At 43.9% G+C, this 24,706-nt stretch overlaps 1 protein-coding gene across 2 annotated transcripts in view; it reads right to left on the bottom strand.

Annotated features, from left to right (window-relative positions):
- Window positions 1–1,876: 1,876 nt before the first annotated feature.
- The window catches only part of Dcaf5 (DDB1 and CUL4 associated factor 5), a 106,241-nt gene continuing 83,411 nt past the window's right edge, over window positions 1,877–24,706 (bottom strand). For both annotated transcript variants that reach the window (XM_057782837.1, XM_057782838.1), the window contains exons 8-9: window positions 13,496–13,623; window positions 1,877–5,473 (exon numbers count right to left, since the gene is read on the bottom strand). In XM_057782837.1, the coding sequence (XP_057638820.1) occupies window positions 3,719–5,473; window positions 13,496–13,623 (1,883 nt within the window). In that variant the 3' untranslated portion in view covers window positions 1,877–3,718. The remainder of the gene's footprint in view (window positions 5,474–13,495; window positions 13,624–24,706) is intronic.

The raw sequence follows: 24,706 nt of genomic DNA, 5'->3' as shown, positions 1-24,706 counted from the left end.
CTATGAGACTGTGTTTTTTTTTGTTGTTGTTGCTGTTGTTTTGTTTTTGTTTGAGACAGGGTTTTGCTGAAGTTTTAAAGCCTGTCCTGGAACTAGCTCTTGTAGACCAGGCTGGTCTCGAACTCACAGAGATCCGCCTGCCTCTGCCTCCCGAGTGCTGGGATTAAGAGTGTGCACCACTATTGCCAGCCTTGATTTTTTTTTTGAAGTAAAACACAATAAATAAAAACTCAACACCAAAACTACCCCCCCCCAATTAAATCAACCAACAAAAAAATAAAGCCATTATCCTGTCACTAGGGACAAGTCCAGGACTTAGGAGTGTCACTGCACACCTTGGTGACACCTCCAGCCCCTACCCCAGTGCACCACAGTTGTACTCAGCTGTAAGGAAAGAACAGGCTTCCTTTGGAGTGTTTTTCTGACAAGTATCTTGGTTGGCAGGAATGTTTCAGCTAAACACAGACTCCTATAGCTTTATAGAATGACACGTTTACTGTTTTTCACTCTGTTCTCTTTTTAAAGAAACAAGTATGCAATGCACCTAAGAAGTCATGAAAAGCATCACCTTATCTGGAAGCATCAGGAAACAGAGGGGGCGGCCATGCTACTTTACTACAGTGCGAAATGTCAGTTCCGGGAGTTCACTGTCCTGACCAAGTGGACACAGCACCTCCCTTCCTTTTATTGTCAGATGTGACCTCTGTCCCAATATCTACAAGTGATATGACCACTGTTAGACATGAGATTTGTCTTCTAGTCTTCAGTGTGACTCTAATTCAAGTTTCTAACAGGGCAGAAATTAAAATAGCAAAGAAATAAAGGAAGAGGGTGTCTAAGCAACCGAGTCTTCCCAGGAAGAGAGGAGGAAGCCGGGGAGAAGTGATTAATAGGTTTATTTGCATATACAGAGAAGAGTCAGCGTTGCTGGGTGAGAAGAGGCAGGGCTTTGAGGAGGTAAGGCTTCAGCAGAGGAAGGCACCTTGACAGACAACACGAGACTCCTATTAAATCAGCACAACTGCAAGCTTCTTTTGCCTCAAGCCAACGACTTAATGAACTCATTTATCGGTTGAGAATCATTTACAAAGCCAGGTGGGAAATAAAGGGAAGAGAAACAGCTTCATGTACCTGGACCTGCTGCTTAAAACATTATGTACAGGATGCAGGAAAAAAAATCCTTAAGAGGCACTTTCAGGAGTTCTAAGCCTGATCAGTGCCCTCTCCTGCTAGGAAAAACACCCATCAAGGAACAATTTGGGGACTGAATAAGTTTTCAACATGGGAGGCCTGGATTCTACAATGGTCCCAGCAAAGGGATCTTAGAAGTGATTCCCATCCAGGCTTCTAGTACCAGGACCATACAACACAGGATCACTAGAAACGAGTGTGGAGTGGCTAGCAGAAGCACCGCTCTTTCTCTTACTCTGGTGGTTATTGCAGGACCCATCTCTTGACAACCCAACCTACGCTACGGGGCGGGAAGTCCCTCCTAAGGATGGAGTGCATCCCTCAAAGGGTGACCTTTCTCGGAGTCTACACTATGGACTAAGTGAACTCTAACTTTTGAATGGTTTGGAGTCCCCAAATGAGAGACTGCTTTTAGATGAAAGCCCACCCTTGGCACTTGAAAACTTTTGCTTTCTTTTTCCTCCAGGAAGAATGTGGAGTGTGGATCTATCTGATTAGATTAGGGTAGAATGGAATACAAGAACAAGACATGCTGACTAAGGGGAAGAGAGACACACATTGAGTGGTTATAACTCTTGTATATAAAGGATTAAAAATTCCAATTTAATAATTTTGGAAAAGCAAATGTAAAATGACTTGGGCTTATAAAACCAGAATTTACAATTATCTATGAATAGTCAAAAGATAAATCCTAGAACCATTTTAATTACAAATCTAAAGTAATTCTAATGTTGGTTACAGAATTGCTGTCCCACTACCCAGGAAGAGTCCAGCTGCTGACTGTATGCACCCCACGCTACTCAAGCGCCTTCCTCCCCTTCCCAAATCGTGCTCTCATACCTCAGCCACATCACCAGACTCTAAGCACATCTCCCTTCCACAAAGCTCAGCAAAACGGTTTATCCTCCTGGCTCTTACCAACCACTTTCCTTTCATAAGAACCCTGGCTCCCGGCACTGAACGTCGTCCATCCTTCAGCTTCCGCAGCTGGTCTTCTCACGGCTCCATCCCAGCAGGTCAGGTCCTCCTCTGAAAGGAACGCTGCACCAGTGAGGCCAGAGATGCCTTGTGCTAAGTCCTCCCTAGGCCAGCTCCAGCCAGGCTCCAGCTGTCTAGCACCTTTATATGCAAAGTTCCACTGTTCTCTCTTCCTCCTGCTTCAACATCTACACCAGCAGGACATCTGGGCAGCCTTAGGTCTTCCTGTCTTTCACAACCCTTCACTGACAACTCAGGGACTACCAACACCACTATACACTGAAAAGTTGATATTTTCTTCTCTCCACGGTTACCTACTTCAACAGAACAAAATGTTTTCAGGGAGCCAGAACACTGACCAAAGAGAGTTGTTTCTCGACACTCCCTGCCTCCTAACAGATGCCAACTACTCTGCAAAGTTCAGGTGGAACCCACAGCCTCTGACAACTCCAAGCCTGAGGGAGGGTGACAGGCCTGCCAATTCTGCCTGACGGACTGGCACTGGATATGGTACCGCATTCTGACTGACGGACTGGCACTGGATATGGTACCACATTCTGCCTGACGGACTGGCACTGGATACGGTACCACATTTTGCCTGACGGACTGGCACTGGATACGGTACCACATTCTGACTGACGGACTGGCACTGGATGCGGTACCACATTCTGACTGACGGACTGGCACTGGATACAGTACCGCATTCCACTCTTCACTACAACTTATTAGTATCCCAGTCAGTTTATTAGTTTGGGTAAAAAGCTCTCCTGAGGGGTCCTTTCTTCTTTCAGGATGCCTGGACTCCATTAGCACCTGCTGGCCTCGAGTGCTTCTTAGGAGCTAGCACTAGGTGGTTAAAATGTGTTGTTCACTAGCTGCTGTAAGGATCTCACAGCACAGAGTGTAACTCTGCCTCTTCTGCAAACAGCGGCACTATCAGGATCTGAGCTCAAGTGTCAACCTCTTCTTAGTAGGAACAATGTTCCACTTAAGAGTCACAGTAAACGCTCAATGATGTGTTAGCTGGAGAAAACATGGGGCATTTAAAGAAGAGCCATGTTTTCCTCTTCAGCACAGCCAATGAGCTGAAGGCAGGCCTCTCCTTTCTGCTAGCATAAATCTACAACTCACTGCAGCACGATCTGATCTAGAGGACACTCTTCATTTAAGACCAGAACACCTATGTCATGTGAACAATGAACAGGCGAAATGGCAAAAGCTACAGACCCACAGGGCTTTGCTGACAGACAGTTGAAAGAAAGGCCTCATAAGACATCAAGCCCACATGTGCCAGTGGGTACATACACACAACAAGCTAAATGTCCGAAGACAGGACCACTGTCACAGAGCCTCAGAGGAATGCTATGCTCGCATCTCACTAGAGAAGACCCCCTGGAGAATGGTGAACAGAAGGAGCAGCAGCAGACACGTTCAGGCCCCGGTTTTATGTGCCTTTAATACTTTTTCCTTTCCTCTGTGTTCACTAAACAAGAAAAAATGATTTTGCAAGGCTACTTTTTGTAGCTTTTTGTTTTCCCTTTGTTTTTTATCATGTTTTTAATTTCTTCTCTGAAGAGGAATTCTCTGAATCTGTGTCTTCCAATTCAATTCGATGCCTTTTGAGGCCACTGTGGTCATGAACACCCTTGCTGCTGTCCATGGCTGAGGGGTCAGTGGGGTCTTCTCTCATTCCAGCATTGGGGGTCTCACAGGCCATTTCAGACCCACAACAATCTTTGTGTAGAAGTGTCCCTGTCAGGGATGGGTTATCATGGTCAGTGTCTGGGTGTCCTGGGGAAGAGTAGATCACTGTCTCCAGCTCCCCAGAGTTCTGCCCATTGTTGTGGGGGTGAGGGGGTCGGGGATGCAAGTGTCCATTGTTGTGGTTGGCACAGAGGGTTTCAAGGCTCCGTTCCTCACTATCATCAGACTGGGTCCTGGGACAGTTGCCAGACGCACTGTTCAGAGTGGAACCAGATGCTTTGGGGACAGGAGAGGGTGGCTCCTCAGTCCGGCTGCTCAGGGCCTTGCTCAGGGCCTTCCCATTGAGCTTCTTGGTTTCAAAAGAGTGTTCTAGAGGGCTGCTACTGTTAGTGTCCTGAGAGGTGCTCTCTGGCACCTCTGCCCAAGGATGGCTGCTGTACTCATGGCTTGCGCCACCGCTGGGATTCCTGGTGGAAGTCCCTTCTTTACAAGCATCTTTGCTGCAGCCTTCAGGGGGCAGGTCCTGGTCTCTCTGGGTTGGGCAGGCTTCCTTACTGGAAGAAGGGGTTGGGTTGTCTTTGGGGCTGGTTCCTGCTCTCCCTTCATCTGCCTCCTCTGCCACTAAGGAAGTTTCTCCATCTTTGTTATTCGAGTAAGAGATGTAGGAGTAGCGGAGCCACTTGTAAGCTTTATAAATCTTTCGCTCTACTGATTCCATGCTGGCAGTTGGTGGGGCCCGGCTTGGCTGGATATCCAGATTGGAAGCATTCCGCTCAGGGGAGGAGTTTGGGGAGGAGGAGAGGTCATCTACCTTGATCTGGGGGTAGTCGTAATTGTCCTCACCAATGTAGGTGTTGGTGGCCTTGACTGGAGCGTTGGGCCGCTCTTCCCGGGCTATCTTTTGCCGCCTCCGCATGGCATTTCGCTGCCGAGTGGTGGCTCGGCGTTGGTTCAGTTCCTCTTCTTCCTCCGAGCTACTGGAGTTGCTGGAGCTGCTGGATCCATCCTCGGGACTGGGTGACCTCGGCCGAGGGAAGAGATCTGTGTCCAGTTCAGCCTCACAGGCATTCTCTTCAGAATCAGACTCATTGGACAGGGCCAGGAGGCGCTTGTCCTGGTAGCGACGCAGAGCAGATAGGCGCTGCTGGCGAGATGCTGCATCCTCACACGTCGGCGTTGCTGGGGTTGACACTACGGCATTTGCGGTGGTGACTCGCAGGGGCCCCAGGTGGAAGGCATTGTCGGCAGACTCGTCTACTGTGGGAGGTGGGGAGCGGGGCAGTGAGGCTGAGGACTCTGAGTCAGTGTAGCCCGAGCGCTCACTGACCCCTGCATGCAGCTGAAGGATGGTGCTCTCGCTGAGGTCACTGTCTGAGTCGGAGCTCCAGCCCTCGATCTCGCGGCGCACCAAAGAGTCAAAGAAAGCCATCATTCGGGGGTCTTCCTGGACCGACTGGTTGGCATAGTCGTGGGACAGGCCACTTCCGCTGTTCAGTACAAGGCTGATATACTCTTCATGGGTGTAGAGGCAGCGGGAATCATCTTCAATCCGACCGTCGAGGTCTCCTGTACATCCTGGCTGCTTGTATGGACTCCAGATCTACACAGAAGACGAAAAACAAAGGCAACCAGGATTGAATGGGAAGTGTTCTACGGCTGGCCATGATAAAGACCACTAAAGCTGAGCTTCTCCCAGATGCTGTCATATTAAAGTCACCAAACAACTTTAAAAATATTTTCTTTCCAGGTACAATGGCACACTTCTGTAATACCAGCGCTTGGAAGGCTGAGACAGGGGGATCACAAGGCCTCATCAACTGATACATAGCCAGAATTTGTCTCAAAACAAAACAAATAGCCATTGAACCCTACGCAAAACAAAAGCTCTTAATTTAGTAAACTGACTCTTATAAAATAAATGTATATCAAAACTGAGGCTTTTAGGAGTAGGCAAAAGCTGTTTAGAGCATAGAACTAGACAGTATTCAGAGACCTAAGGATGTCTTTAGGTGGAAGATACCCATATATTGTCTCTTTCCTCTTATGCTTTCTGTCAGTACATAGGATTATAACCTTAATCTAAAAGTAGAGGTGGAAGATGCTTTGAATATTAGGTAGTAGATTTGAAAATATGCCTTGCCAGGCATGGTGGTGTACTTGGGAGGCAGAGGCAGACAGATCTCTGTGAATTCAAGACCAACCTGGTCTATAGAGTTAAGTTCCAGGCCTGCCAGAGCTACATTGTAAGACCTTGTCTAAAAAGTAAACACCCTAAAAAGATTTCAGCCCATCGTTCCACTTCTTTCAAACAGTAATATTCCAATTTTAACCAATGGGAATTACTCACTGGGGCTTGATAAGAATAGACAACTGCCTCCACTGCATTTCCCTCTCTCAGACATGCAAGCATCGGTTACCTGGGAAACGGGGTTCTCTTAACCAGGGTGTCGCTTGCTTGCTTAGCAAGAAAAGGCAAGGCACACTGTCCCTGGAGGGGTGACTGCATCCCCATCCCTTACCAGGTTGTCCAGGACTACACCCACAGTTACAAAGATGCAAAACTAGAGGTTGTTTTCTGTTTTTGTTCTTTTTTTTTTTTTTTTTTTTTTTGGAGACAGGGTTTCTCTATAGCTTTTTTTGGTTCCTGTCCTGGAACTAGCTCTTCTAGACCAGGCTGGCCTCGAACTCAGAGATCCGCCTGCCTCTGCCTCCCGAGTGCTGGGATTAAATGCGTGCGCCACCACCGCCCGGCCTGTTTTTGATCTTTTGAGATAGGGTTTCTCTGTACAGCTTTAGATACCCTGGAACTTGGCTCTGTAGATCAGGCTGGCCTCAAACTCAGAGATCCGCCTGCCTTGGCCTCCTGCGTGCTAGGATTAAAGGCGTGTGCCACCACTATCTAGTAAAACTAGAGTTTTTAACTCAGGTATTTTTGACTCAAAAACTGAGCTTTACCATTCTGTTGAGTTAGGCAAAATCAAGTTCAAGGTAATGAAGTTGTCACTGTAAACAAGAGCAATTAACTTAACCTGACACTGCTGGTCCCCTGAGCAGTACAGAGCAATTCAGCTACAGCAGCCCATAGCCAGAGCATCTCTCGACAGGCATTCCAGTCATTTTCTTGCCTGACAGGTTGGTGTTTTATCTTTAGATAGCATCTTACTCAAGAGAACAGTCAGTGTCTCCCAACTTCCTCCATTTGCTTCCTCAAAGCTCAGGAAGAAAAAATTCACCTCCGGAAATGTCCCAAGGCCTACTGATCCCTGAGAGGTGGTCTCTTTAGAAGATTTCCAGTTCACAAGAGGCTCCTTTCTTTTTTTTTTTTTTTTTTTTTTTTTTTTTTTTGAGACAGGGTTTCTCTGTGGCTTTGGAGCCTGTCCTGGAACTAGCTCTGTAGACCAGGCTGGTCTCGAACTCACAGAGATCCGCCTGCCTCTGCCTCCCGAGTGCTGGGATTAAAGGCGTGTGCCACCATCGCCCGGGAGAGGCTCCTTTCAGTTCACAGGGCCAGCTACTTCTTGGCCTCCCCAGCCCAGATGTGTTCTCCTTAGTCTTGTTTCCCGTCTACAACTCAAGTGTCCTGCCCTCTGGAGCTTCAAATTTCCACTCAGGAACTTGGAAGCAGTGTGCCCAAGAGATACCTCTAGAACAGGCTGACTCTGACCCCAGAGACTGTGACTCAAAAGATCAGTAGAGGTGAGGCAGGGTTAGTAAAGGCTAGCATATAATAAGCATAAAGCAAGAAGCAGAAAACAAAGATCTTCTCTGAGGGACATTCAAATTCTTTGTGACAGGCAATGCTTGGAAAACACCTAGGCAGCACAAGGCTCTAGCTACATACAGATGGATATCTCTGCCAACAGATTTCTGATAACTCAGAGTTTGGTGTCCTAGGAAGTGAGCTGAAGGGTTCAAAAGGTTAGGATGCTTGTTGGGTCTCATTCTTAATTCTGGGCAAGTGATTCATTTTCTCAGTTTAAAAATGACAAAACATTATTTGCTATCTTCCCTAATATGAAAACAAATCTCCTTCATAGAACTCCAGACTCTGCTAACAGAAATGGTCTAACTACTTCACAAGCCACTTTTTACAATTAAAATTTTATTTTACATATATGGGTGTTTTGTCTGCCTTGGAGCCAAAAGAGGTAGTTAGATTCCCTGAAACTGGAGTTATAGACAGTCAGGGGCTACCATGTGGGTGCTGGAAATTGAACCCAGGTCCTCTGTAAGAACAGCAAGTGCTCTCAACCACTGAGCCATCTCTCAAGCCCTCTGACAAGCCGGTTTTAAAGTTCTGATCTCCCAGCCCCTACATTTTCTCCTCAGGAATGAAAATCACAGCATTAAAGGTCAGTTTTATTTGGGCTCTGGAATGTGATAAGTTGAGCTGAACTGTGTACCTCTGAAGCTTGGGCAATGGAACAAGACTGGATCAAAAGGAGACTTGGAGTGTGGACTCCTAGGCTTGGTTCCTTCATCTAAGCCGTGAATTAGATGGGCCCTAACGTAGTCCTAAGATTCAGAGCGAAACAAAACGGCCTCTTAGAAGTCAGTGTGTGAGCAGGACAGAGCAGAAGCCCACATCTCACCATTTCCCACAGTCCTAAGCAAACGTCTTACCCTGGAAAGCCTCCATTTCTCAACCACAGATCTGAGTGATAAAATGACATAAGCTATGGTCAAGCACTAATCAGCGTGCAGCTTTCTCTTTAATTTGGTGGCTGAATCCCACAACCAGAAACCTTTATGACCAAAATGCTTTAGCTGGACATCAGAATCACCGACTCCCTATCATCCTGGTTCAGAACCATTTCAATCATTTATGAAACTGTCCATTTCTTTACCTCAAAGCCAACGATTCAAAAGTACAGCAATGCTGGGTCTGGAGAAATGGCCCAGTGGTTAAAGAACACTGGCTGCTCTTCCAAAGAAACCCAGATTCAGTTCCCAACACCCAGATGGCAGCTCACAACCACCTGTAACTCCAATTCCAGGGGCATCTGATGCCCTCCAGACTCCACAGGCATCTGTGCATATGTGGTATACATACATACATATATACATACATACATATATACATACATGCAGACAAACACTCATACATATAATTTTTTAAAAAGCAAATCACAGGAAAAACAACTTGCTAGATTTATTTGGGAAACCTGCATCTTGGGTATGTGGTCATTGTAAGCACCTGCTCTGGACCTTAGCGACTGTACTTAAATCTATACTGCAACTATCTCTTAATAAATGACAACTCTGAGAGGGTGAGGAGACCCCGTTACTTATTAAGTGTGGTTAGGTGTGCCTCTTTGAGGTCTGAGTAGTTTTCTTGACAAGCACAGTTTTCTCAAGCTGTTGCAAAAAAGGATAAAATTCAATTCTTATGGAATACCAAATGTTTGAGCTGAGTGACTGGGATGTGCTGAAGTAGCTGCTCTAAGTCCTCTTCTCTGTGTAAGTCCTTTGAATTTGACCATCTACTGAACCCATGATCACCTGTACATAGGTTAAGGTCCTATCTGTTACATGGGGCTTGCAGACACTGCAATGTGGCTGCCAGGACCTTCTAGGGCCCTCCAGAATGGTACTAGTCCTCTCCTTGTTCTCTGCCTTTGGCTACCCAAGATCACTTTTTCAACAGTCATATGCTTTCCTATTTCTGACCATTTCTTTATAAGCACAATGCCTGGCACAGACCACTGGTCCCCGCCGCCCCTATTTTTTTTTTTTTTTTTTGGTTTTTTGAGACAGGGTTTCTCTGTGGTTTTGGAGTCTGTCCTGGAACTAGCTCTTGTAGACCAGGCTGGTCTCGAACTCACAGAGATCCGCCCGTCTCTGCCTCCCGAGTGCTGGGATTAAAGGCATGCGCCACCACCGCCCGGCCCGCCCCTATTTATTTATCACAGGTTTGTGTGTAAGTGCGAATCACAGTGCATGTACTGAGGTCAGAAGACAACCTGCAGTGCAGGAGCTGGTCTTTCCTTCTAGCGTATGGATCCCTGGCACTGGATTCATGTCTTCAGTCTTTAAACTGTAAGGGCTGCAAAGATGGCACAAGCAGTAACCTCTATTGAGATTATCCCAAGTGAGAAAAATCCCCCTCTCCAGTGTTTTGTCTCCATTTCTTGGGAACCTCTTTGGTTTTTTTTTTTTTGTTTTTGTTTTTTTTTGTTTTTGTTTTTCGAGACAGGGTTTCTCTGTGGTTTTGGAGCCTGTCCTGGAACTAGCTCTTGTAGACCAGGCTGGTCTCGAACTCATAGAGATCCACCTGCCTCTGCCTCCCAAGTGCTGGGATTAAAGGCGTGCGCCACCACCGCCCGGCTCTTGGGAACCTCTTTATCTTTGTTTCTCTCCCCTGGGTCATCAATTCCTAGGGGGACTTGTGTGACCCTTATCTTTATGCTTCCCATAGGGCCTACCATGAACAGCACACAGTAGCTATATCATAATATAGAACAGAGCTTTGAGTGGGGAAAAAAAGAATTTGCCCCCCCCTCCCCACTTAGCTATAAAACAAACCCCTTCTTTTGATAAGTGTGGGCATTCAGGCAAACAGAGGACCTTTTCTGGGTGTGAAAGAGGGCTCTTTTCCAAGTAGAAAAGATGGCAGTAAAGGATGCGGACAGGGAGGAGAGTAGACAGAGAAAATCAGATTTCATGGTGGATGATGTTTCTGGAGCCAATGCAAGCAGCAAAGTCACTTTTCATTAAACAGCAACTGTCAGGCCCGTAGATCCCAAGGCAAAGAGGTGTGCCACACCCTCAATTACAATAGGAGACACACAGACACTGCGAATTAGGGGCCTTTCAGGAGAACGGAAGCTCAGGCAAGGACAGTAATCCTAACAGAGAGAAGGGCTAGCACTTACTTTCAACCTTATTCTCCCCTCTGCCTCTCCTGAGTATTTTTTTTCTTTTTCTTTTTCTTTTTTGAGACAAAGCCACACTGTGTAGCTCAGAATGACCTGTGAACATGCTATCTTCCTGCCTCAGCCTCTTGAGTGTGCATCACCAAACACAACCTGTAATGCTTTTCATTCTATTTCCAGCCAGACGGCAAATGGGGAAACATCTGTGAGAAACCGAAGCCGAGAACCCCCTTGTGTTTCTCTCTCACTGTGCACACTTAAGGTTTTAAATGGCCAACTGTGCCTCTCCGTTCCTATGGGAACCTGGGAGCAGTGAGTTCCACAGCTCAGTCTGGATAACCTCACAGAGCAAACATTTTCTCCTCTTTCTTGAGAACTTGGCCAGTTTCCAACCTATGACCTTTAGAGTTAAGACTTCAGTTGACTAAACAATATCTGGGGAGACTCAGCACAGAAGCATCTGAGCACATGCCAAACAGGAATTTCTCTTCTAAAGGAGATGCCCAAGTGGAGAGCTCTCTGTAGAGAATGACGTCAACGGGCCTAGAAAGGGCATGTTACAGTGCCAACCTATTAATCATAGGCCAAATGAGAGGGGAAAGTAATGTGAGGGGCAGGGCTATTTCAGTGACTGTCCAAGTGAAGGACAACTGAGATGGTGCAGTCAGCCGTCCAGTCTCTTTCCCCTAGCATGGTGAATGGAGTAGGGTAAGGCTCCAGCCTGGCTTTCCACACATTAGCCACACGACTCCAACAGTAATCTGTAACTTAAATGTCAACATCTGCAAACACAAGGGACTGCAGAGTACTCCATCCCAGATGGTGCATCTACATTCTCTCTTCCCACTGCAGATGGTGGCTGGCTACAACAAAACCACTTTCTGGATACAGCAGGACAGCTGCACATATGAGCTCACATATGGGCTCATACAGGCAATTTCAAACCACAAAAAACTCTAACATGAAAGGGAAGGTGGTCACTAAGTCCCACCCCTTGCTGAGGTACTATTAGCAACTGATGGCCGCTGGAAGGAGTTCACTTTTCTTCAGAGATAGCAAACACAGGAGGCTCCACACACCCAGAAGGTCCTAACCCCATACACACACTGATAGCGGGATTAAGTGGGCTAAAAAACACAAAGCACATAAAATTGGGAGGGGATAGTGGTGGGGGAATAGGGGGTAAACAGGAGAATAGGGAGTGGATTTGATCAAAATACATTATAAGCATGCATGAAATCCTCAAACAATAATAACGCTAAATCATCATAAATACACTTTTACTTTTCCTCTGAAAATTTTCTCAGGTTTAATTTGTCATTTTAAAAACTAAGCAATTTTAACTATTGTGGGAAGCATAACCTCTGCCTATTTAAAAGTCGTATTACCACAGGTCCTAAAGAATTTCTCATTTTCAGGCCAGGAACAGACAGAGCTCAGTGGTAAAGCCAAGCCTTGGTATAATTCCTAGTACTGGCAGCGTGTGTGTGTGTGTGTGAATTCTCATTTTCCCTCAACCTTTATTTCCTCAGATATGGAAAAAGGTTGCTAGTACCTAGACTGTGAGTGACCGAAGTAGGTTCCCTTTCTGTGGAAACAGGTTAGGCTGCTTCCCTTTGTGGTAGCTACACAAATACTCTTTAGCCAAGATGAGTTTGTTCAGAAGATATGGTTAGTATTCCTATTTAATTTGCCTTAATCAAAATCACATGCAGGTTTTTGGTTTTGTTTTTTAAAATCCATCCTAAGACAACTTAACCATGATTCTGACAACTACTCGGCTAAACCTGTGCCAGATCGGGACAGAGCACGCTGGGTAATAGGAGAGATGATGGTTCTCCAGATCACATGAGAGTGGAGAGCAGAACTCACCAGCCAAGATCAGAAGCTACTACTATATAGCACAACACGCAAAGCACTAGTCAAAGCCTGGTGACTAGTTCTAAAGGTGGATCTGGAGATATAGTTCAAAGTCAATGGGAAGTCAGGGGACATTGGGTCAGGAGCCTGAAAGTTTGGTTTGCGGCCATCAAATCTAGACTGAGAACTGTATAATGGTCTTCTCAAAATAACCCTTGAACTTCTGATCTTCCTGCCTCTACATTTCAAATGTTTATACTTGATTACAGATATGTGCCACCATACCCAAACAAATGTACATTTCTGATTAAAAATAAACACATATAAAACACAGATTTATTAAGTACATTGATTTACTAATAAACATGTTACAATGGTTCTGAAAGGAAGTCATTAAAAAATTACTTAAAAAAACAAACAAGTAGGGCATAGTGGCGCACGCCTTTAAATCCCAGCACTCGGGAGGCAGAGGCAGGCGGATCTCTGTGAGTTCGAGGCCAGCCTGGTCTACAAGAGCTAGTTCCAGGACAGGAACCAAAAGCTACGGAGAAACCCTGTCTCAAAAATCCAAAAAAAAAAAAATAAAATAAAAAATAAAAAAATAAAATAAAATATCAGCTTCTAATATTCTATGTTTAAATCGCTGACACACCACCCCCTTAAAGACAAAGTCTTGCTCTAGAGCACAGGTGACTTGGGCTTGGGAGTCTCCTAACCTCAGCTCTAAGTGTCAGGCTTAGAGACATGTACCACCATGCTTGGCACTCACAGAGTTTTGATAAATGCTCATATATTTAGATATAAATCCCTCTATACACTGTTCCAGTTTTTTCCAGTTATGAACTACAAACATTTCCCTAAAAAGGACAGAAGGGGAACGCGCTCACCTTGATAATCTTTTCTACACCAGAAGAGCAGATCATGTACGTGTGGGGGTTAAACCGGACCTGGTTAACAATGGACCGATGCCCTTTCAGCACCATGAAGGCTCCATTGACCACTCTGCCAATGCCACCTGGAAAGACAGAAGTTAACAAAATCACATGATAAAACAGGCCCCAGTAATGACACATAAACAACTCAGAATAGGAGCTGAGATTTTTTTTTTTTTTTACCAACTATATGAGAGCAGTGTGCATAATCTCACAGATAAAGTTGCCATGGAAAGAGGGATGGAACACCTCCCAGCACATGTGCTCTTACCAAGAGCCTTTATTTAGCTTGTAAGCAATGCCCACGACCACCCACAACAATTCCACTGTAATGACCCAAAGCCACTTAAAACTTCAAGTTTTTGGTCTCCAAGTTCTAATCCAAATTTTCTAATCATTTTAGAAAATGCAATAGAGCAAAATGAGATTGAAAGTTTGGGACAAGTTAGGCAGCTAAGGCAGGAACATGCAAAACCAGAATCATGTGATGGTTTAAATACACAAGGCATCTTTGATCTGTTAAACTCTCAGTTTATACTAAGATGGTACTAGATGAAGGAAAACAGGTTAACAATGCAAAGAACACTTTTTTTGTCCTTGGATAGCAAAGAGAACTGAAGACAAAGGAGATCTGAATCACGTTCATAATAAGCAAGTATTAAGAGTTGGAAGTAGGACCAGTGAGATAGCTTCATGGGTAAAAGCACTTGCTGCCAGACTCAACCTGAGATCAGTCTTAGAGCCTCACAACCATGGAAGGAGTTGTCTTTGCCCGAAGTAAATAAGTAAATGTAATTAAAAACAAAAAACTCTGAACTACAGAGTAGGCCTTGAGAACAACATGTACAGTTCAGCCAACAGTTCACTTATAGAAAGATTTATCTTTTTGTTTGTTTGGTTTGTTTTTTTGGAGACAGGGTTTCTCTGTGTAGTCCTGGCTGTCCTGGAACTTGCTCCGTAGATCAGCTGGCCTCAAACTCAGAGATCCACCTGCCTCTGCCTCCCGAGTGCGGGGATTAAAGGTGTGTGTCACCACCACGCCAGGCTTGAAGCTATATCTTAAGGAACAGCTTGTAGGCATCCTTCTTTAGAGAATGAGAAAAGTACCAAGGGCCTGGAATGTGTTAGCACAGTAAAGATACTGTCGTTAATTAGGAGAAACTCAGAGGTTCAATACAGATTGGCAATGGTGATATTACATTTACAGTTACATACAATTACAACCACACGAAACACCTGCATTACATTCTGAACGAAGCTGCTTCTACGTGGTCACCCACAGCTGAGTACACACTAAGCTAATAAGGCAGAGTGAGGCATCCAGACACAAGCCAGTGTTATCTGATCAATGGATACTTTCTTTGTGTCTCTACCACGGAGACAAAAGACTATTAAGTACAGTTTCTGTTCTATGTACCCCATTCTGCTCCCAGCAATACTTTGATCAACACTCATTCCAAACGTTTCCCAGTATCTCAGGGAAGGAACGATAACTAGACCAATGTGCCTTCCCCCCAGGTCATCTTTTCCTAGGGATTTTTCTGCATTTGGCCTCCTGGCAAAGTTCCTCATTTGCCTCATGGATAAAGGGAGCTGATCTGGTGGGATACAGGTGTGTCCGAACTGTGCTCCATGGGCAGCACATATCCCAGGACAAGAGTTAGCCTAACACATCGTGTCACAATGTCAAGTATCTGAGCGTAGGAGGGAGAAGGCAAAGATGGCTTGGGCCTAGGGAGAGGAACCTAAGGTGGTCAGCAGCTATCTAGACACAGGGCTCACAGCGTCCCTTAGGAGCAACCTTTACTTCTCCTGCTGTGATAAAACATCTCAATAAAATGCAACTTAGGGAAGAAAGGGTTTGTTTTGGCTAACAATTCCACATTATAGCCCATTACTAGGGGCATGTTTTGGAGCAGGACCTGAGATAGCTGGCCATACTACATCCATAGTCAAGAGCAGAGAAGGAATGTAGACATGCTTGGTATTCAGCTAGCTGTCTATTCATATACAGTCCAGGGCCCAAACGGTGCTACCCACGTCATATCAATTAAGGCTGTCCAAATAATCTTCCAGCTGGTTGTGGGAGCATACCTTAACCCCAGCACTAACAAGACACAGAGGAAGGTGGATCTCTATGAGTTCAAGGCCAGCTTGATTTACATAGTGAGTTGCAGGACACCAAGGCTACAAAGTGAGACCCTGTCTCAAAAAAAGAAAATTCAGAATAAATAAAACAATCTTCCAGAGACATGTCCACAGGCCAGCCTCATCTAGCAATTCTCCCTGCAACCCTCTACCCAGGAACTTCTAGACTGAGGTTGGAACTAACCAGCAATGGCAGCTATGTCCATTTCTGTTGTAGGGAAGGCTGATTGTCAAGGAGTACACAGGCCATGGTTCTCTGATTTCTATTTTTTAAACATATTCTTGTCCCTACCCCCAAATTGGGGTGGTGAGTAGTAAAGAAACTGATTAAAGCTAGTGTTAATATTTTGTTTAATCCTACTGTTTTTCCCTCTCTTTCCTTTCCAACCTGGAATCCAACAAATCTGATTTTTTTTTTTTTTTTGCCAACAGAGCCAAGGTTCTGATGGTAAAACAGGTACAGGAAGCATTTCTGCCATTTGTTAGGGCAAGCAAGGCTGTGTTCCCAGAACCACAGCAGTGGATGGGCTCTCAGTCACTTACAGAGCTTTCCTCAGTACAGAAGCGTCAAATTAGCATCAACACATCTTTGGACTGCGTTGTGCTAAATGTTTAATTCCAAACCTTGCTGTTTCAGTTGCTAACTTGAGTTTCATTAAAAAATTGTTAAGATGAGTTTTGCTTGCATTTATGTCAGAATGCTCCACAATTTTTCAAATAGCCCTAAACATACCATCACTCTGTACTACCTTCTGATGTGAGGTAGCACTCTCAGCATTGATGATCACATAATCAAAGTATCTATCAGCTCTGGACAATGTTGAAGATGCTCTATGTCTGCAGTATCAAAAACTCAGCCAAGATGGAATAATTCCTTACATAAAAATAGACAAGCACACTGGGGAGGTGGCTCGGTGGTGGGGCACTGCCCAGCAAGCCCAAGGTGCTGAGCAGTCTCCAGCAGTGCAGTAGGTATATGAGGATACAAATTTGCTTTCTTTTTTATACTAAATGCTAAAATTATATGGATACCAAATAATCGCTTTAAAACAGTTTTTATCATTTATTGTAAGTTACTGTTGGAGCCGTATGCCTATTGCATGTGCCAACACACCCAGGGAAGGTGAAGGGTTGCAACGGGAAAAGCTAAGACGCCCTGCTCTGTATTCTGGTTCTTGGGTTTCAAATGACTGAATTCAGATTAACTGCACAGTTTATGTAAATGATTTGTTGAGTTATGACCTAATTGCTAATAATGAGTACATAAACGGCTAGTAAACCGTTTAAACAAATGAACATGCCCAGGGAAAAGGACAGGTCTTTCTGAGCCATTACTTGTTCACAGTTCCGTAGGACAGTCATTTCTTGGGGCTATCTGCTCTGGCTAACTTTGCCAAACGTGATGGCACTTGTTTGTATGTTTCTTTCAAAAAGCCAAAGATGGAGACTACTGAGGAATATTTGCTGCTCTTGTAGAGTACCTGGGTTCAGTTCCTAGCATGCACATGGCAGCTCATAGCCACCCAGTTCTAGAGGATTCAAGGCCGCCTTCTTGCTCTGTGGGCACCACACACAGGCAAAACACCCATGCACATAAAATAAATAAAGCTTTATTTTTAAAGGTCAAAGTAGACCTGGGGAGATGGTAAAGTGCTTGCTCACAAATATAAGTCCTGAGCTCAGGTCTCTAGAACCCAAGTAGTGTCTGATATACAAAATGGCAAAAAACAAAAACAAATAAAAACCTCAACCCCCCCCCCAAACCAAAAACACCTTGTCTCAAGAAAGGGAAAGAGTGACACCGGAGGTTGTCCTGACTTTTACTATTGCACAGTGGCATATGTGTGTGTGAGGGTTAATAGTGGATCTTCTCACAGAATTCCATAAATATAAGTACTCTCACTACCTTAGAGGACACTGGGATCCAAGTAACTCAGAGAAAACACTGACTCAGAATCTAAAGGCCTTTCTAACATGGAGTGGGAGTGGGTTTGTGGGGTCCATGGCACTCGGGAGGCTTAGGCTCGAGGACTGACACAGTTTGAGCTAAACAGTGAGAACTAATAAAATCTTGTCTGTAATAACCAAACAACCTAGAATCTCAGCCACTGGATTACAAAGTCAGGGCCACTCTAGGCAATTTAGTGATCTCTGTATAGAATATAGGTGTCTAGGGCTGGGGATGTTGCTAAGTTGTAGAGCATTTGCCTAATTCAGTCCCTAGAAATGCCAGGAAGGAAGGAAAAAGAAAAAGGCCAGAATGACTTTTGTTTTCCCCTCCAAATTGGGCCAAATGTTCCCAACAGAGAAGACAAGGACTAAACATTAAAGTCCTAATTTCTGTCCTCTTCTGTGCTTACTCTCTTTTCATGACATCCAGTCAGGGGTTTACCTCCTTGGGCCTCTCAATAGTTAGACGTTACTCTCACTTGTCAACTTCACCTGCTTGTTTCTTGCCAACGCCATTGGCTTCAGAGTCACCAAGAACAACTATGCTTTCAACTTAAAAGCTAAATGTAATGTGGTCAAGATTTGCTGATGCCTTTGTCTAGTAGCACCTAATTAATCATGCAGGGAAGTAGTGTTCAGTGATCATAACACATAGAAAACTTGTACTTTCTACAAAATCAATAGAAAATGCAACCTTAATAAAATACCATTGTTGATTTTCTTGTTGGAATCTTCGCATTTCCCCCCCTTTCCAGACCAGACACCGTTGTGAGAAGAGGAAGGAAAACCAATTAAATCAACACTAAGATGAGGAGGACAAAAGTATTAAAGCAGTACTAAGGGACAGACCCCAGATGACTGGAGGAGGGCAACAAGAAAATGAAGAAGGCAGCTTGAGTGTGACGGTGCACACCTGTTATCCCAGATCCCAGAGGCTGATGCAGGAAGATTCTGAGCTTGAGGCCATGACAAACCAAAAAATTAAGGCAGATAATAATAATAATAATAATAATAATAATAATAATAATAATAATAATGCATTTCCAAACAAATACACAGGCCTTCACAAAGAGAAAAAGAAGTTGGATTCTGCAGACTTAGACGCTGACATACCCACAATACTAAGAGTCAGGCACGGAAGATGAGCTTGACAGACTGTGACATGCAAACCAGTGAAGAACTGTTAGTAGCATGCAATTCTACACTCAAGCAGAAAGATTATTGTATAGGAAATGTTTGAAACAGTCTCAGAAGAACCTTAACAATCTGTAAAGCATAGTTACGAGCAAATTCACAATATGTAATACAACATTTTAGAAGAAGTATCAGGTAACTAGCAATTCAAATGACACAGGGATATGAAAAAAAACACCACTGAAATGACCTTCTTGGGCTTAAGAAACTTTAGCACATGAGAGCATGTGATATTTACCAAAGAATCCAATGGTTAATCCAGTTTGCCCTCAATCTATTTGACATGTGTGATTCAACACAGCTTACCTCCTCTGTGTTGTTTTCCCCAAGACTATTGATGTCCCTTCTTTTCTTTTTCCTTCTTTTTTTCCCCTTCTCTCTCTCTCATCCTCCCCCTCTTCCCTCCCAGCACAGGCTTTTGCTATACAGTCTGGCTGGCCATGACTCCTTTTGCCTCAGCAACCTGCAGAGATTGTGGGCATATACCACCATGCCTGGCTATGGTTATTCATTCTTGATCTTTTTTTTTTCTATTCAAGAAATCCTAATGGTTTTATTTTCTACATGTACCTCTCATCTACCTTTAGGGCCTTGGTTCAAGCCACCACTAATTTCTCACATGTATCCCCATTTTCCTCTTCCTGACAGCCCCACTCCTACTACCTACCATCAACTCAGCAACCAGAGCAATCCTCTTAAAATAAAATAGGTCATACCAGGTAGTTCCTCTGCTCATCATGTTTTTTAAAACTATATGGTAGTTCTTTTTCTTTTTTTGTTTTCTTTACTCAAGATTTATTTATTATGTATACAGTGCTCTGCCTGCATGTATGCCTGCACGCCAGAAGAGGGCAACAGATGTCATTAGAGATGGTTATGAGCCATCATGTGTGTGCCGGGAATTGAACTGAGGACCTCTGGAAGAGCAGCCAGTGCTCTAAACCACTGAGCCATCTCTCTAGCCCATGCTCATCATTTTTTAATCGTTCCTCAGTTATTCAATAAATTCACACAGCTGAATATCCATTCTCCTTTGTTCCACTTACAGTGGACCTCATCACCCATTGTATAACTCCTTCAATATCCTTGCTCTGCCTCAACCCATTAGCTTCCATGTGTGTCAATTGCACATTGCCCAATCCTGCTCCAAGACCTTTCTGCAGGCTCCCTCAAATGTCCTTCTCCAAGACTCATACACAGCTATCTCTCTTACCTTCTGAGGTTTCTACTCAAATGTGACCTTCTCAATGAAGCCTCTACTGAACATCCAATCAAAAAATGCATCTCTTGATTCCCCAAGCCCACCAATGCCATTCCTACAAGCCTACTCTGCTCCACTGTTTTCCATCATTCAATAAGACATGTGGTGTTATTCCTGCCTACCGCTCTTTATCTGAAGTTTCCTTCACTTAGAGTGAACTCTGTGATGGCAGAACTCTGGCTCTGTTGTCTCCCCAGTGTCTAGAACACTGCCTAGCAGCATGTTTTCAATACATATTTGATTAACAAATTGAAACATGAATATAAGGGAAAAAACAAAAACAAACCAAAAAACAACCTCACTTGTAGGCTTAATTGCCTAGCATATGGATTTATCTAGATGGTTCTTTGCCTCTATGCTCCTGATGCTAATTTTTGATGTTTCTTTTTCTTTTTTTGAGATGGGGTTTCTCTGTGTAGCCTTGGCTGTCCTGGAACTCACTCTGCAGACCAGGCTGGCCTCAAACTCATTGTCTCTGCCTCCTGAGTGCTAGGATTAAAGGCTTGTGCCACCACCACCCAGCAGAATGCTTCTTTTATAACATTTTTACTACAGTAAGAGCCAACGAAAAATCAGTTAAACTCCTACCTATTTATCCTTCATGATACTTTAAAATGTCATTTCCATGAAAATCTTACCAAGCTCCTGAAGTCTATTCATACTTCTCTTAATAACTATCTTTTTATGGACCTTAGAATCCTCATGTCTTTGTGTAGCAAGTTTTCCTGTTTGACTATCTTTGGACTGCTAGCCCACAAATAATAACCTGGACACTTATTATGAAAGCTTGCCTTAGCTTAGACTTTTTTTTTCCAGCTAGCTCTTTTAACTTAACCTGTCTCTATTAATCTACATTCTGCCATGAAGCTCAGTTACATCTGTTCTGTACAATATGTCCGACCTCTTCAGACTCTGGTGAAATCTGCATGCCTAGATTCCTCCTCCTTTTCTTCTCTCTCCCTGGAAATCCCGCCTATTCCCTCAGGCCTAGCTATCAGCCAGTTAGCTCTTTAGTAAACTAATCAGAAGGCACCTTGGGAAAGACACATCTCACAGTGTACAAATACCCCACAGCAGTCCTGAGATACCCAACCAGAATCATGTTTAAGTTGAGTATATGCACATGCAGATAACACCCTATTGCCCATCCCTTCCTTCCTTTCTTTCGGTTTTCTGAGACAGGGTTTCTCTGTCCTGGAACTCACTTTGTAGACCAGGCTGGCCTCAAACTTACAGAGATCCACCTGTCTCTGCCTTCCAAGTGCTGGGATTAAAGAAGTGCACTACCACCTCCCGGATCATCACAGAAATTCTTATGTCAAGAGCGTATTTATTGACTGGGAGTGTGGCTCCACAGTAGAGCATTTGCTTAGTACATTCAAGGCCCTGGGTTAACCTCCCCCAGCACTGCAAAAGAAAATAAAAGTATTTACCTTTTAATGATCTATCCGAACAACTTTGCAATAATGTCTTCCTGGCATACTTAGAAGAGAAGCCTTAGAAATCCTAACATTTTCAAAAGGCCTGAACCAACAGTTGAAAGCTTTAAGTTTCAAATCACAGAGGAACACAATCAAGGATACTGACAAGACAGAGCGAGCAGTGGCTGTCTCTTGGGGAACATGTAACCACTTAAGAGATGAGAGAAGCCAGATGGGGACAACAGTGCTGTCAGCAGAGCTCCAGCACTCCATGGGCAGCAATGTTTAATTATACAAAGAGACAATTATACTGAGCTCTTCCTTCACATGCGTCTGCAACCAACTACGTGTGACCAACTGAAAACAGCTGTTTTTCCACTTACAAGGAAGGCACAAACCAGATGCCCAAGCTTAACTCACTGAGAGCAAATTATGTTTAGGAAAAGCAAGAGGGCCAGTGACATGGCTCAGAAGGAAGAGGCAATTCCTAAGCTGATGGTCAGTTTGATCCCTGGGATCCACAGTGGAAGGAGGGATCCAATTCCTGTAGGTTGTCCTCTGAACTTTGTGCATATGCAAACACACACAAAGTAAAGTTAAATACAGAAAAAAGTAAGAGATACTGTCTACACATACATGCAGGCTGACAAATACACCTCACAGTTGTTGCTAGCCTACTGCATTTGGGTGGATGAAGTGACTTGATGGTGAAAATGCATGGCTTTCCCTTCCATCCAGGAAAAGTCTGTCAAAAAGGGAACCCTTTAGGACTCATGACTCCAGCAGTCTTCACATAAGAACCACTGGGTCAGTCATTCATGAAGATACAAAGACAATGTTTCATCCTGCTTTTTTAAAAGGAGTGTTCAGAAAGAGAGGAAACATTTTAAACGAGGAAGAATAATCACTGAGTACTCTCTCTCTCATATTAATAGCAAGAAAGTAGACGTCATCATTCCTTTCACATAGGAAGAAGGAGCTTGGAAGGGTTAGAGTGTTTTTCTAGAGTCCCCAACTACAAGATGAATGGATTAGGAATTTAAAAACAGGACTATCATTCCATCTGCATTACATCTTTGTCTATAAATAATAAGGTCAAGGCTAGAAATATATAATATATAGCTCAGTGGTAGGGCACTTGCCTAGCATGCAACAAGCTCTAGGTTCTAACACACACAAAGAGAGAGAAAAAAGAGAGAGAGACAGATAGACATACACACACGAGGCAGAGAAAGAGAAGAAAATAGACATGTGTAGTATGGTATTAAAGCAGAGTCATATCACATTAGCCAGGGCTACATCACAGAATTCTTGTCTTTAAAAAAAATTATTTATTTCTGTGTGTGCTTCTATGTGTGGATATGCACACATCACAGCATACGTGTGGCTGCCAGAGAACAACTTGCAGACTTGCAGGATGGTGCTGAAGACCATATCCAGGGCAGCCCATGTCTCCTACTTCTACACACTTTTCAGAGAGTTTCTAGGGTTATTAAATCATTACAATATGGCAACAAGAGTGGATTCATTTTACAAAAGAAACGACCTTAGTTAATTCCTGTTTTTGAGACCTGCCTTACCCAGCTCTTCAAGTATGGCAGGACTGGATTCCAGGCCCAAGCTCCTTTGCTGGCTGCATATGTAACGTCCAGTCAGTTGATCTCATTTTCAGGATCACACACAGGTACCTTCCTATCCCATCTGAGAGGTGTGAACACTCACACAGGTATTTTCTTTACCATGGCAAAACCCTCAGTTCTATTCCTTCCTGTGACTTATGGGGATCTTGGAAGCAAGTCCTATCAACTAAAGACAGTGACCTAACCCTGCTAGGTACAAGTTTACAGGGCATAGGTCTTACAAATAGAAACACTCTCCTTAGCCCAGTCTAAAGTCTTACATGAATACCAGCCAAATCATTATGTCGGAATTATTTGCATTAAAAATTTAATTTCTTTAGAATTTATATAACATTAAACAAATGCCCTTGACTTTGACTCACTCAGGACTCTCAGCATTTGGTATTCACTGTGAAGCACACAGCAGGCATCCAGTTAATGTCAACTGCTTGTCATTGAGAGTCATGCAGTAATTGTGCCATTAAGGTTCATAATAATTAGTCGGCTTCCCTTACTAGCTCGCCTTAGTGTCTTATATTCAACAAATACAACCAGAGAGGGAAGCCATGCTTGTCCACAGCCCAGAACCAAACAGTTAATTTAGAAAGGCTGTCGGGTGGATTCGGTCACTTCTCATTGACACAGTCAAAACAAAAACTCAAGGTGGCTTGCTTTGCTAAAACTTGCTAGATGTTTTAAAAAAAAAAAACCATGAATAGCTAGCAATTAAAACTTAAGAGGACCAGAAGGATGGCTCAGCGAGCAAAGGGATTTGCTGCTCAGTTGTCCAACCTGAGTTCAATTCTGAAGAACCATATGGTGGGAGAGAATAAACTCCCAAAGGTTGTCCTCTGACCTCCACATGTGCCCCAGGCACACGGGCATGTGTGCTTGAAAGCAGATGTGTACATGTATGTTTATGCACAGATAAAATAAATATATTCTTTAAAACGTATAGCTACTATGTATAAAAAAGAGATGTCAAGCATTTCTTTGTTTTCTTTTTCTTTTTTCTTCAAGACAAGAGTTTGTCTATGTAGTCCTAGCTGTCCTGGAACTAGCTCTGTAGATCAGGCTGGCCTCAAATTCAGAGTGCTGCATGCCTCTGCTTCTCAAGTACTGGGATTAAAGGCTTGAGCCACCACCACCTGACAATACAAAGTATTAATTAAATCTGTTTGAAGGCTGAGAACATGCAGAGAGAGAAGTTATATCATCACATAACTTCTCCAGAGCCCACCTGCCAGGAACTGAACACCCCACTTTAGCTGAGGCCTGGGAGTTGTCAACTGACAGTGATCTGAAAAAGTTTCCACTCTGGGGGCATAAGTTGGAGTTAAAAAAAAAACCTGGAGATCTAGGAGAACCATTGCTGCATGGCTCTTATAGTCATATTAAATCTAAACTCGTGTGTGTGTGTGTGTGTTTGTGTGAATGGGTGTGGCTTACTCTTGCCATAGTACTCTGGGTAGAGCGATCAGAAGACAACTCTTTAGCTTCTGTCGTCAGCTTGCGGGGTCGAGGGATTGAACTCAGGCTGTTAGGCCTGTACACAAGTATCTTCATCAGCTGA

The sequence above is a fragment of the Chionomys nivalis genome, chromosome 10, assembly GCF_950005125.1.
Source record: "Chionomys nivalis chromosome 10, mChiNiv1.1, whole genome shotgun sequence".
Taxonomy (NCBI): domain Eukaryota; kingdom Metazoa; phylum Chordata; class Mammalia; order Rodentia; family Cricetidae; genus Chionomys; species Chionomys nivalis.
The sequence above is the reverse complement of the archived record's forward strand: the minus strand, read 5'-3'. Positions and strand labels throughout refer to the sequence as shown.